The 13,243-nt window shown below is 46.8% G+C and overlaps 1 protein-coding gene across 1 annotated transcript in view; it reads left to right on the top strand.

Moving 5' to 3' along the window:
- LOC139392681 (apoptotic protease-activating factor 1-like) overlaps nt 1-13,243 on the top strand; it is a 72,391-nt gene that overhangs the window by 23,533 nt on the left and 35,615 nt on the right. The window contains exons 22-24 of the mRNA XM_071140845.1: nt 5,705-5,830; nt 8,532-8,666; nt 8,825-8,947. Coding sequence (XP_070996946.1) covers nt 5,705-5,830; nt 8,532-8,666; nt 8,825-8,947 — 384 coding nt within the window. The remainder of the gene's footprint in view (nt 1-5,704; nt 5,831-8,531; nt 8,667-8,824; nt 8,948-13,243) is intronic.

The following is a 13,243-nucleotide window of genomic DNA, read 5'->3' as shown; positions in this document are numbered from 1 at the left end:
AAATGCCACTGTAACGGATGTGAAACGGCTAGCTTAGTTAGCGGTGGTACGCGCTAAATAGCGTTTCAATCGGTGACGTCACTTGCTCTGAGACCTTGAAGTAGTTGTTCCCCTTGCTCTGCAAGGGCCGCGGCTTTTGTGGAGCGATGGGTAACGATGCTTCGTGGGTGAATGTTGTTGATGTGTGCAGAGGGTCCCTGGTTCGCGCCAGGGTATGAGCGAGGGGATGGTATAAAGTTATACTGTTACACCACCCCACACCATGACCTACCCACCGCCAAACCGGTCATGCTGGAGGATGTTGCAGGCAGAAGAACGTTCTCCACCGCGTCTCCAGACTCTGTCACGTCTGTCACATGTGCTCAGTGTGAACCTGCTTTCATCTGTGAAGAGCACAGGGCGCCAGTGGCGAATTTGTCAATCTTGGTGTTCTCTGGCAAATGCCAAACGTCCTGCACGGTGCTGGGCTGTAATCACAACCCCCACCTGTGGACGTCGGGCCCTCATACCACCCTCATGGAGTCTGTTTCTGACCGTTTGAGCAGACACATGCACATTTGTGGCCTGCTGGAGGTCATTTTGCAGGGCTCTGGCAGTGCTCCTCCTGCTCCTCCTTGCACAAAGGTGGAGGTAGCGGTCCTGCTGCTGGGTTGTTGCCCTCCTACGGCCTCCTCCACGTCTCCTGATGTACTGGCCTGTCTCCTGGTAGCGCCTCCATGCTCTAGACACTACGCTGACAGACACAGCAAACCTTCTTGCCACAGCTCACATTGATGTGCCATCCTGGATGAGCTGCACTACCTGAGCCACTTGTGTAAGTTGTAGACTCCGTCTCATGCTAACACTAGAGTGAAAGCACCGCCAGCATTCAAAAGTGACCAAAACATCAGCCAGGAAGCATAGGAACTGAGAAGTGGTCTGTGGTCACCACCTGCAGAACCAATCCTTTATTGGGGGTGTCTTGCTAATTGCCTATAATTTCCACCTGTTGTCTATTCCATTTGCACAACAGCATGTGAAATGTATTGTCAATCAGTGTTGCTTCCTAAGTGGACAGTTTGATTTCACAGAAGTGTGATTGACTTGGAGTTACATTGTGTTGTTTAAGTGTTCCCTTTCTTTTTTTGAGCAGTGTGTGTATATATATATATATATATATATGTGTGTGTGTTTTAACAATGTACAAATGGTTAAAGTACACAAGATAAAATATATAAGCATAAATATGGGTTGTATTTACAATGGTGTTTATTCTTCACTGGTTGCCCTTTTCTCGTGGCAACAGGTCACAAATCTTACTGCTGTGATGGCACACTGTGGAATTTCACCCAGTAGATATGGGAGTTTATCAAAATTGGATTTGTTTTCGACTTCTTTGTGGATCTGTGTAATCTGAGGGAAATATGTCTCTCTAATATGGTCATACATTGGGCAGGAGGTTAGGAAGTGCAGCTCAGTTTCCACCTCATTTTGTGGGCAGTGAGCACATAGCCTGTCTTCTCTTGAGAGGCAGGTCTGCCTACGGCGGCCTTTCTCAATAGCAAGGCTATGCTCACTGAGTCTGTACATAGTCAAAGCTTTCCTTAAGTTTGGGTCAGTCACAGTGGTCAGGTATTCTGCCGCTGTGTACTCTCTGTTTAGGGCCAAATAGCATTCTAGTTTGCTCAGTTCTTTGTTTAATTCTTTCCAATGTGTCAAATGTCTCTCTCTCTCTCTCTCTCTCTCTCTTTACCTATTTTGTCCTCTCTTTCTGCTTCTCTTTTCTAGTTGTCATAAATTAAATTTTTCCTACTTCTGACCTTTTCTTCCTCTCTCATTTATTCCCACTCTCTGCTCTACTTGCTCCATCGCTCCCTGTCTCTATGATAAATGGTTGTTTACTGTGAGCCCAGGAAAATCTGGTCCCTTTTGGAAGTGTGTGTGGAGACTCAGGGATGTCCCTGGAAGTGGTAGTAAGTAGTGTCACACAGGAGACTCAGGGATGTCCCTGGAAGTGGTAGTAAGTAGTGTCACACAGGAGACTCAGTGATGTCCCTGGAAGTGGTAGTAAGTAGTGTCACACAGGAGACTCAGGGATGTCCCTGGAAGTGGTAGTAAGTAGTGTCACACAGGAGACTCAGGGATGTCCCTGGAAGTGGTAGTAAGTAGTGTCACACAGGAGACTCAGGGATGTCCCTGGAAGTGGTAGTAAGTAGTGTCACACAGGAGACTCAGGGATGTCCCTGGAAGTGGTAGTAAGTAGTGTCACACAGGAGACTCAGGGATGTCCCTGGAAGTGGTAGTAAGTAGTGTCACACAGGCAGGTGTGTAAAACTCTGTATTCCAGTTGGGGCCACACCTCAGGAACCTCTTTAATTAATGAATGGGGCCTGGGCTCTAACCATTACAGGGGTTAATGGATTATAATAACTCGGGCCTCTTCTCTCACTCGCACACACACTTGGGTGTCTGTCTACTCTTCTGAGTCAAGACAGTCAAGAGGGGGATGAGGAAGAGGACAGATGGATGATAATGGTTGAAATGAGTGGAGCTGAAAGACTGCAGGGTTGTGTAATATCAGTTACTTAACATGTGAAAAGTGGGCATACCATGGAAATGTTGGTTTCACTGTGAGGATACTTGTGTTGGTCTTTACACCTGTTCCATTACATCTAATTCCTCTCATTTCCACCAGAGGGAGCTGCTGCTTTGTTTCCTTCCAGGTCCGCTACTGCAGTAGTCTGCTCGCACTCTCCCTCTAACTCTTGCTCTCTCTCGCTCTCTCTCCCTCTAGCTCTTGTGCTCTCACTTTCTCTTTCTCTCTCTCTCTCTCTCTCTCTCTCTCCCCCTCTAGCTCTTGTGCTTTCTCGCACTCTTTCTTTCCCTCTAGCTCTCTCTCGCTCTCTCTCTCTGTGTCTCTCTGCCTGCTCTCTCTTTCTCTCCACATCAGAGCCACTGTGCTATTAGAGCAGAGAGGTACAAATTGACCATAACTCTTAATGAACTCACAAAGCAATGCCCTCGTTGTCATTGACTCAGTTTGACTCATGCCTCGCATTCTAGTCTTCTTTCTGGGCTGTAATTGCCACTTTGATTGGCTCGGTTCTCTCCTCTGAAATGACATGCGGTTTTTCTATTAAGAAGGAAAAGAAGAGAGGGACAGGAGTGTTGAAGAGAGTGTGTGTTCTACCCCAGGCAGGAGGGAAGACAGTTAGGCAGGTACTGAGGACCATTGGATGGAGGACTCTACAGCGGCTGACCCCTCACAGGGGCTTGTTGCTGGCGCTAGGGCTAGAAACAGGCAGTGTGCAGGTATGGTAGCGTGATATGACATGTGTGCGCGTCAGTGGAGGCTGCTGAGGGGAGGACGGCTCATAATAATGGCTGGAATGGAGTCAATGGAATTGTCTCAAACACGTGGTTTCTATGTGATTGATACCAGTCCAGCCATTACTATGAGACGTCCTACCCTCAGCAGCCTCCACTGTGTGCTTCGACCTGGATTCAAATAATATCATAAATACTTTGCTTTAGTCTGCCTAGATGGTCAGGGTGTGCACTGTTGGGACTATTCCATTTGCACCAGGCTCAATCAAGTCCTGATCTTTTTAAGGTGTGTGTGTGTGTGTGTTCCTTGACCTTCTCAAAGGGATTGTGATCAGTGTTAGGGCGAGGGAAAGCTCCAGTACTGTGGAGTGATCTATTGTTCAAATGGAGTTTAAGGTGCACATCACAGCATATCTTTCTGTATGCAGTATTACACAAGGGAGGCTGCACATGTGGATGAAAACAGATCAGGGATCAGTACATGTTAACCTGCTCATCGTTAGTTACTTCGATGACCACTGCTCTCAGATCAGATCTGTGCTGCTTTCGTTGATCTGTTTATTCCTAAGCGTCATAAGCCAAACTAGTATTCCTAACGCTAACATGTTTTACTCAACCTTTCCCCCATATCGCCCTGAGCACCCTCCCTGCTGCCTCATTCCCAAACCTTGAGGAGAGCTGGCAACCTTTTCAAACCCGTTTCCCAGTAGCATCGCAGAGCGTCCTCTGGTTGGCATGTCCTCTGGTTGGCATGCCCTGCGGCTAGCCTTCTCACACGTTTGATTCCCAGTAGCATCGCAGAGCGTCCTCTGGTTGGCATGCCCTGCGGCTAGCCTTCTCACACGTTTGTTTCCCAGTAGCATCGCAGAGCGTCCTCTGGTTGGCATGCCCTGCGGCTAGCCTTCTCACGCGTTTGTTTCCCAGTAGCATCGCAGAGCGTCCTCTGGTTGGCATGCCCTGCGGCTAGCCTTCTCACGCGTTTGTTTCCCAGTAGCATCGCAGAGCGTCCTCTGGTTGGCATGCCCTGTGGCTAGCCTTCTCACACGTTTGTTTCCCAGTAGCATCGCAGAGCGTCCTCTGGTTGGCATGCCCTGCGGCTAGCCTTCTCACACGTTTGTTTCCCAGTAGCATCTCAGAACGTCCTCTGGTTGGCATGCCCTGCGGCTAGCCTTCTCACGCGTTTGTTTCCCAGTAGCATCGCAGAGCGTCCTCTGGTTGGCATGTCCTCTGGTTGGCATGCCCTGCGGCTAGCCTTCTCACGCGTTTGTTTCCCAGTAGCATCGCAGAGCGTCCTCTGGTTGGCATGCCCTGCGGCTAGCCTTCTCACACGTTTGTTTGAAGTAGGGTTTTATTTGAGAGGTTTAAATATTTTAGCACAATCTCAATCTACGATTCACCTTGTGCTCAGTGTGTCTGTGTGTGTGTCTGTGTGTGTGTCTGTGTGCGTGTGTGCATGTCTGTGTGTGTGTCTGTGTGCGTGTGTGCATGCTTGCGTGCATGTGTAGTCATTTTTCGTCTAAAGTTATGAGCTTGTGTGTTTCTTTGCCTTTTGGTTTACACTACAAATATCATACCAGGAGGGTTCATTTATTATTTTGCGATAATATTTATAGACTTCAAGTATGTTTAATAACTTAAGTTTGCAATCATTTCCAATAGTTCAATGTCAACAGAATTCAGCCTTAAAATTCTAGTCCAACTACTCAGTCAAGTTATCAAAGATGGCGCAGGAAGTTTGTAAGACAGTTCGGACTTCTAGGACCTCAGTAATGTACTCTATGTTGTCAGAGTTTCTGTTGTCTCCCTTTATAAGATTAAAGGGGTTTTGTAACTTGAAGCCAGTTCTTTGGGCATCAGAGCTGTTTTTTGTCCTGCTGTGGCAGTGTTGTCTGTCAGACCCTCACACAAAGCAGTCAGGGCAGATCCACTCTGCTAATGGGCTGATCAATCGCACGCAGAGCCCGGTAATATTTAAAACATGTCCTTTTTGATGAGCTTATCACTGTCAACCCAAACGCATTACTTTGGTCTCCTTTTTTATTCTAATATATTTTATTTAGCTCTTTTACTAGTTTTGGTCTAGGCTTACCCATAGACAGTTAGGTTATTTCTTTATCCTCCCAGCTTTCCCCTCTAAATATCTCTGTCTTCCCTCTTTCTGTCTCCCGTTTTCTATCTCACTTGTTTTTACACTTTTGGGAGCAAAATATAGTGTGGGACTCTCTTATTTTATTTTTTCCAAGTTTACTATTCTGTTAGTCAACACCTCTCCAACTTCTTGGGATGTGTGTCAACTCATGATTTTAATAGATTGTTTTTGCTCTTTTGACACAGTAATAAAGGATTTAATTGGAATCATCTGTCTCTCCCTTCTCCTCCCTCCCCTCTCTCTCCCCAGGTGTTGGAGGTGTCGTCGGGGACCTCTCTAGCCACTCTTCAGGGTCACACCAGGACAGTTCTCCACTGCCAGTTCACCCCGGAGGGACACACACTCATCACCTCCTCTGAGGACACCACCATACGGGTGGGGCCCTTCTCTTTCTTCCTCATCCTTCTTTCTTCTCTTCTCTTCTGTGGTTTGTTATTTCCCTCCATGTGTCTGTGTGTGTGTCTGATGTTTTCGGACTGTTCCGCTCTGTCACCCCTAACAGCTCTCCTCTACAGTTCCACCTCACTGAACATATCCTCTCATATCCTCTGTTTCTCTCATCGCCTCTCCTCTGTTTTTAGGACAGCCTGTCCACTGCTAGACCTATCTGCCTATCAGAAGTACACACACTATCCAGAGCACCACCTTGCTGCAAATCAGAACAGCACAGCCTCACTTTGTATTCATCTTACTCTATATTCCATTACTGTCCATGGACCATCTCCTGTGTAGTCCCTTACTGTCCATGGACCATCTCCTGTGTAGTCCCTTACTGTCCATGGACCATCTCCTGTGTAGTCCCTTACTGTCCATGGACCATCTCCTGTGTAGTCCCTTACTGTCCATGGACCATCTCCTGTGTAGTCCCTTACTGTCCATGGACCATCTCCTGTGTAGTCCCTTACTGTCCATGGACCATCTCCTGTGTAGTCACTTACTGTCTATGGACCATCTCCTGTGTAGTCCCTTACTGTCTATGGACCATCTCCTGTTTAGTCCCTTACTGTCCATGGACCATCTCCTGTGTAGTCCCTTACTGTCTATGGACCATCTCCTGTGTAGTCCCTTACTGTCTATGGACCATCTCCTGTGTAGTCCCTTACTGGCCATGGACCATCTCCTGTGTAGTCCCTTACTGTCTATGGACCATCTCCTGTGTAGTCCCTTACTGTCTATGGACCATCTCCTGTGTAGTCCCTTACTGTCTATGGACCATCTCCTGTGTAGTCCCTTACTGTCCATGGACCATCTCCTGTGTAGTCCCTTACTGTCCATGGACCATCTCCTGTGTAGTCCCTTACTGTCCATGGACCATCTCCTGTGTAGTCCCTTACTGTCCATGGACCATCTCCTGTGTAGTCCCTTACTGTCCATGGACCATCTCCTGTGTAGTCCCTTACTGTCCATGGACCATCTCCTGTGTAGTCCCTTACTGTCCATGGACCATCTCCTGTGTAGTCCCTTACTGTCTATGGACCATCTCCTGTGTAGTCCCTTACTGTCCATGGACCATCTCCTGTGTAGTCCCTTACTGTCTATGGACCATCTCCTGTGTAGTCCCTTACTGTCCATGGACCATCTCCTGTGTAGTCCCTTACTGTCCATGGACCATCTCCTGTGTAGTCCCTTACTGTCTATGGACCATCTCCTGTGTAGTCCCTTACTGTCCATGGACCATCTCCTGTGTAGTCCCTTACTGTCTATGGACCATCTCCTGTTTAGTCCCTTACTGTCCATGGACCATCTCCTGTGTAGTCCCTTACTGTCCATGGACCATCTCCTGTGTAGTCCCTTACTGTCCATGGACCATCTCCTGTGTAGTCCCTTACTGTCTATGGACCATCTCCTGTGTAGTCCCTTACTGTCTATGGACCATCTCCTGTGTAGTCCCTTACTGTCTATGGACCATCTCCTGTGTAGTCCCTTACTGTCCATGGACCATCTCCTGTGTAGTCCCTTACTGTCCATGGACCATCTCCTGTGTAGTCCCTTACTGTCTATGGACCATCTCCTGTGTAGTCCCTTACTGTCTATGGACCATCTCCTGTGTAGTCCCTTACTGTCTATGGACCATCTCCTGTGTAGTCCCTTACTGTCTATGGACCATCTCCTGTGTAGTCCCTTACTGTCCATGGACCATCTCCTGTGTAGTCCCTTACTGTCCATGGACCATCTCCTGTGTAGTCCCTTACTGTCTATGGACCATCTCCTGTGTAGTCCCTTACTGTCTATGGACCATCTCCTGTGTAGTCCCTTACTGTCTATGGACCATCTCCTGTGTAGTCCCTTACTGTCTATGGACCATCTCCTGTGTAGTCCCTTACTGTCTATGGACCATCTCCTGTGTAGTCCCTTACTGTCCATGGACCATCTCCTGTGTAGTCCCTTACTGTCTATGGACCATCTCCTGTGTAGTCCCTTACTGTCTATGGACCATCTCCTGTGTAGTCCCTTACTGTCTATGGACCATCTCCTGTGTAGTCCCTTACTGTCTATGGACCATCTCCTGTTTAGTCCCTTACTGTCTATGGGCCATCTCCTGTGTAGTCCCTTACTGTCAATGGACCATCTCCTGTGTAGTCCCTTACTGTCTATGGACCATCTTCTATGTAGTCCCTTACGGTCCATGGACCATCTCCTGTTTATATGAATGTTTGAGTAGCTTCGCTGAAAAGGGAGTATTTGGTGGATAGATTGACTTTGAGTGACTAGCTCTATACAGTAAACATAGCTGTTACTCTGACCACTGACTTCTGGAGTGGTGAGGGGGGTGAATGGTACATTCACAAACCCAACATTAGTAAGAGTTTTATGTGTCAATCATTGTCTGAGATATTTGCGTAGAGGCCAATATTTTGCCCAGTGCCCATTCCCTCCTAGCAGCTGAATACTCCCACTCTGGGCACAGATCCAGGATCAGCTTACCCTCAATAACTCTGATTGTGCTAAATCCCTGGTTGAGGTGCAACTTTTACCCACTCCAGTACCAGAAGGTGATTGCTCTCTCTCTCTCGCACTTTCTCTCTCCCTCGCCTTCTCTCTCTTTCTCTCTCTCTCTTTCTCTCTCCCCCTGTAGGTGTGGAGGTGGAGGACAGGTGAGTGTGTGGTTCTGGAGGGCCACAAGGAGCAGGTCAGATGCTTCTCTCTGCTCACCACCACACCCTCCTCAGAGACACATCTCCTCAGCTGGTCCTTTGACGGCACCATCAAGGTAATACAAGCACACGTATGCAGTACCAGACAGACAGTAAGACTTAGAAACACACGCATGCAAAACCTGTTAAAAGCAAGAAGTTACATGAACTAAAGGATATTTACTAGAGGGAGGTGACACAGAAAGCGTCTCCCCCTCTCTCTCCCTCCCCCCAGGTGTGGGACATCTGTGGTGAACGGCTACAGGACCTAGTGTGTCACCAGGGGGCGGTGCTAGCCTGTGACGTGTCGCCTGATGGACAGCTCTTCGCCACCACTTCCGCTGACAAGACTGCCAAGGTAACACACACACACACACACGTGTCATCAGTATGCGACCGAACCTAGCCTAAATCCTTAGATCAGTGTGAGACAGACATGTTGTCTATATCATGATCCCTTCAGAAACATGTGTATAGTGTACATTTATTATGCGGTCAACTAAAGGTCATTGGTAGCTTGAGATGGACATGAAGCAGATGGTTACTGTGGTCACTAACTTAGCCAGCGGTCAAGCCGCCCACTCGCCTCCCTGCCCCTCCAGCGGTCAAGCCGCCCACTTGCCTCCCTGCCCCTCCAGCGGTCAAGCCGCCCACTCGCCTCCCTGTCCCTCCAGCGGTCATTAAGTCTGACTGCAACCTACAGACCGTACCGCTGCCCTCTCCTCCTACCTAGCATTACCTGTGTGTGTGCGTTTTTGTGAGAGAGAGCAGGCTGTTGCTCTGCGGTTGATTTTGATTGACACTGTAGGTTGGGAGAGGATCTCTCCTCTGACTAGGTTTACACTCTGTCACCTTACTGTGTTTTTGCCCTCGATCGTCCTTCCTCGTTCTCCATCAGTTTGTATTGTTCCCTCTTCTATTTTCTATCCTTGTTTCCCCTTCTGTCAGTCACAGGATCGTTGAGTTGGTCACTCACTGTGGAAATGGCTATTAAGTCAGCATCCAAATTGGCATTGGAGGTGTGTGTGTGTGTGTGTGTGTGTGTGTGTGTGTGTGTGTGTGTGTGGGGGGGGGGGGGGGGGGGGGGGGGTAGTAATGGTTCAGAGCTGGTGTTCCCATTAACCACACTGTTTATGTCTGTTCATCAGACCAGCATGCTTTCATTAGTGCTTTGGACCTAGACACTCTGGTAATGATGTGGAATTGTCGTCTGAAGGGCTGGCCGTGGTTCTGACATACACGCAGGCGCGCGCGCGCTCTCTCACACACACACACACACACACACACACACACACACACACACACACACACACACACACATACAGTGCCTTGCAAAAGTATTCACCCCCTTGGCGTTTTTCCTATTTTGTTGCATTACAACCTGTAGTTTAAATTAGATTTTTATTTGGATTTCATGTAATGGACATACACAAAATAGACAAAATAGTCAAAATTGGTGAAGTGAAATGGAAAAAAAAAACGTATATATTAATAAAAAAATAAGGAAAAGTGGTGCGTGCATATGTGTTCAATCCTTTACTATGAAGCCCCTAAATAAGATCTGGTGCAACCAATTACCTCAAGAAGTCACAGAATTAGTTAGATTGCACACAGGTGGACTTTAAGATCTTACTGTGTATTTTTACACCTGTTCTGAAATGCCCCAGAGTCCGCAAAACCACTAAGCAAGGGGCACTACCAAGCAAGCGGCACTATGAAGACCAAGGAACTCTCCTAACAGGTCAGGGACAAAGTTGTGGAGAAGTACAGATCAGGGTTGGGTTATAAAAAAATATCTGAAACTTCTCGTCTCACAGAGCACCAATAAATTCATTATACATTTTTTTTTAAAGAATATGGCACCACGACAAACCTGCCAAGAGGGCCACCCACCAAAACTCACAGACCAGGTATGGAGGGCATTAATCAGAGAGGCAACAAAGAGACCAAAGATAATCCTGAAGGAGCTGCAAAGCTCCACAGCGGAGATTGGAGTATTTGTCCATAGGACCACTTTAAGCCGTACACTCCACAGAGCTGGGCTTTACGGAAGAGTGTCCAGAAAAATATAAGCAAACATGTTTGGTGTTTGCCAAAAGGCATGTGGGAGACTCCCCAAACATATGGAAGATGGTACTCAGTTCAGATGAGACTAAAATTGAGCTTTTTGGCCATCATGGAAAACGCTGTCTGGCGCAAACCCAACACCTCCCATCATCCCAAGAACACCATCCCCACAGTGAAGCATGGTGGTGTTTGCATCATGCTGTGGGGATGTTTTTCATTGGCAAGGACTGGGGAACTGGTCAGAATTGAAGGAATGATGGATGGCGCTAAATACAGGGAAATTCTTGAGGAAAAACTGTTTCAGTCTTCCAGAGATTTGAGACTGGGACGGAGGTTCACCTTGCAGCAGGACAATGACCCTAAGCATACTGCTAAAGCAACACTCGAGTGGTTTAAGGGGAAACATTTAAATGTCTTGGAATGGCCTAGTCAAAGCCCAGAACTCAATCCAATTGAGAATCTGTGGTACGACTTCAAGATTGCTGTACACCAGCGGAACCCATCCAACTTGAAGGTGCTGGAGCAGTTTTGCCTTGAAGAATGGGGGGGGGGGGGGGGGGGTAGTTATGCACGCTCAAATGTTCTGTTTTTTTTGTCTTGTATGTTTCTTCAAAGTGGTAGGCATGTTGTGTAAATCAAACGATACAAACTCCCCAAAAATCTATTTTAATTCCAAGGTGTGAGGCAACAAAATAGGAAAATTGCCAAGAGGGGTGAATACTTTCGCAAGCCACTGTATGCACACATACACCCACGGTCTTTTTCTGTCTGCTATCATAGATCAAAGCCGAACCCTGAGTCTGATCATCTTTGTCTGATAGAATAAAAGACTGAAGCTTTTTGTTCCACTCATCTGTCTCTCTCTCCCCCTCTCTCTCTCTCTTCTCTGTTCCTTTCTCTCTCCCTTCCTCCCTCTGTCTATTGACCTTCAGATGACTACGAGACGTGCCAAATTAACTTTTTAATCATCTACCATGTGATGTTCTCTCCATCAAGCATGAAAGAGAGAGCGAAAGAGGGAGAGCGAGATGGACAGACAGGAAGACAGAGACAATTTACTAAGAACATTGTGTTCTTGTAATAAACAGTATTCTTTATTATGTTAGTTTTACTCTGTTTATTTAGAACCAAACGGACAGCTAGGAAAAGCTCAAACCAAGTTTATTCACCCAATGGGTCAGACAGCTGAACAGACAAAGACATGTTCCCGTGTGTGTGTGTGTGTGTGTGTGTGTGTGTGTGTGTGTGTGTGTGTGTGTGTGTTACATATACATACATAGTGGGGCAAAAAAGTATTTAGTCAGCCACCAATTGTGCAAGTTCTCCCACTTAAAAAGATGAGAGAGGCCTGTAATTTATCATAAGTACACTTCAACTATGACAGACAAAATGCCCAAAAAAATTTAGGATTTTTAATGAATTTATTTGCAAATTATGGTATATCTTTTTAAGTGGGAGAACTTGCACAATTGGAATATGAAATATCCTTCTATATATACCCACCCCACTTTGGGTGGTCTCCTCCCTTTCTCTAAACATTACATATGTAATGGTAGGCAGGAAGGTAAGTGATGTGGGTAATAAACTGTTCCTTCTCTTAATGTGATCTGACCTGGGCCCCGATTCCTCACTAATCCACAGCTCTCCACCCTTATCAGTGACCACAACCATGTGATTGCCTTTCCCTTACTCAGTAACAGTCCAAGCCCCTGGCTCATATCCAACCTTAATTGACCCCACCATATACATTCCTCCTACAGAAAACCATTCACTTCTGGTGTAGCAAGTATTTCAAATTAAATTAAACAACAACTGAAACTAGACTGTGGCCCTTCTTTCCATAGGATACCTGATGTCAAGCAATAACATGTTCTAACAGAATGTCAGAATGACAGGTTCTGCATTCCCCTCTGTACCATGAACAAGGATATTTCATATTTCAAGTTTAACACAGTAGATGGAAACCAAATGAGGGTGGTCTATGGTGATAGGTAGGATGGGCTGAGAGTGGCTGAGGGGTGGGATTAAAGAGCTGAGGTCTATGGTGGTAGTTGGGATGGGCTGAGAGTGGCTGAGGGGTGGGATTAAAGAGCTGAGGTCTATGGTGGTAGGTGGGATGGGCTGAGAGTGGCTGAGGGGTGGGATTAAAGAGCTGAGGTCTATGGTGGTAGGTGGGATGGGCTGAGAGTGGCTGAGGGGTGGGATTAAAGAGCTGAGGTCTATGGTGGTAGGTGGGATGGGCTGAGAGTGGCTGAGGGTTGGGATTGGTAATAATACGTTGTTTGGTAATGTATTATTGTTATGTGACAGCTTTATATAGAAGTACCATGTGTGTCAAATGTGTATGTATATGTAGCAGAAAAGCTGTAAAAAAATACATACATACATACATACATACAGTGGGGCAAAAAAGTATTTAGTCAGCCACCAATTGTGCAAGTTCTCCCACTTAAAAATATGAGAGAGGCCTGTAATTTTCATCATAGGTACACTTCAACTATGACAGACAAACGTTTTCTGTAAGTCTGCACAAGGTTTTCACACACTGTTGCTGGTATTTTGGCCCATTCTTCCATGCAGATCTCCT

The sequence above is a fragment of the Oncorhynchus clarkii genome, chromosome 33 (assembly GCF_045791955.1).
Source record: "Oncorhynchus clarkii lewisi isolate Uvic-CL-2024 chromosome 33, UVic_Ocla_1.0, whole genome shotgun sequence".
Classification (NCBI taxonomy): domain Eukaryota; kingdom Metazoa; phylum Chordata; class Actinopteri; order Salmoniformes; family Salmonidae; genus Oncorhynchus; species Oncorhynchus clarkii.
Note: the sequence above shows the minus strand (reverse complement) of the source record. Positions and strands in the feature narration are given on the sequence as shown.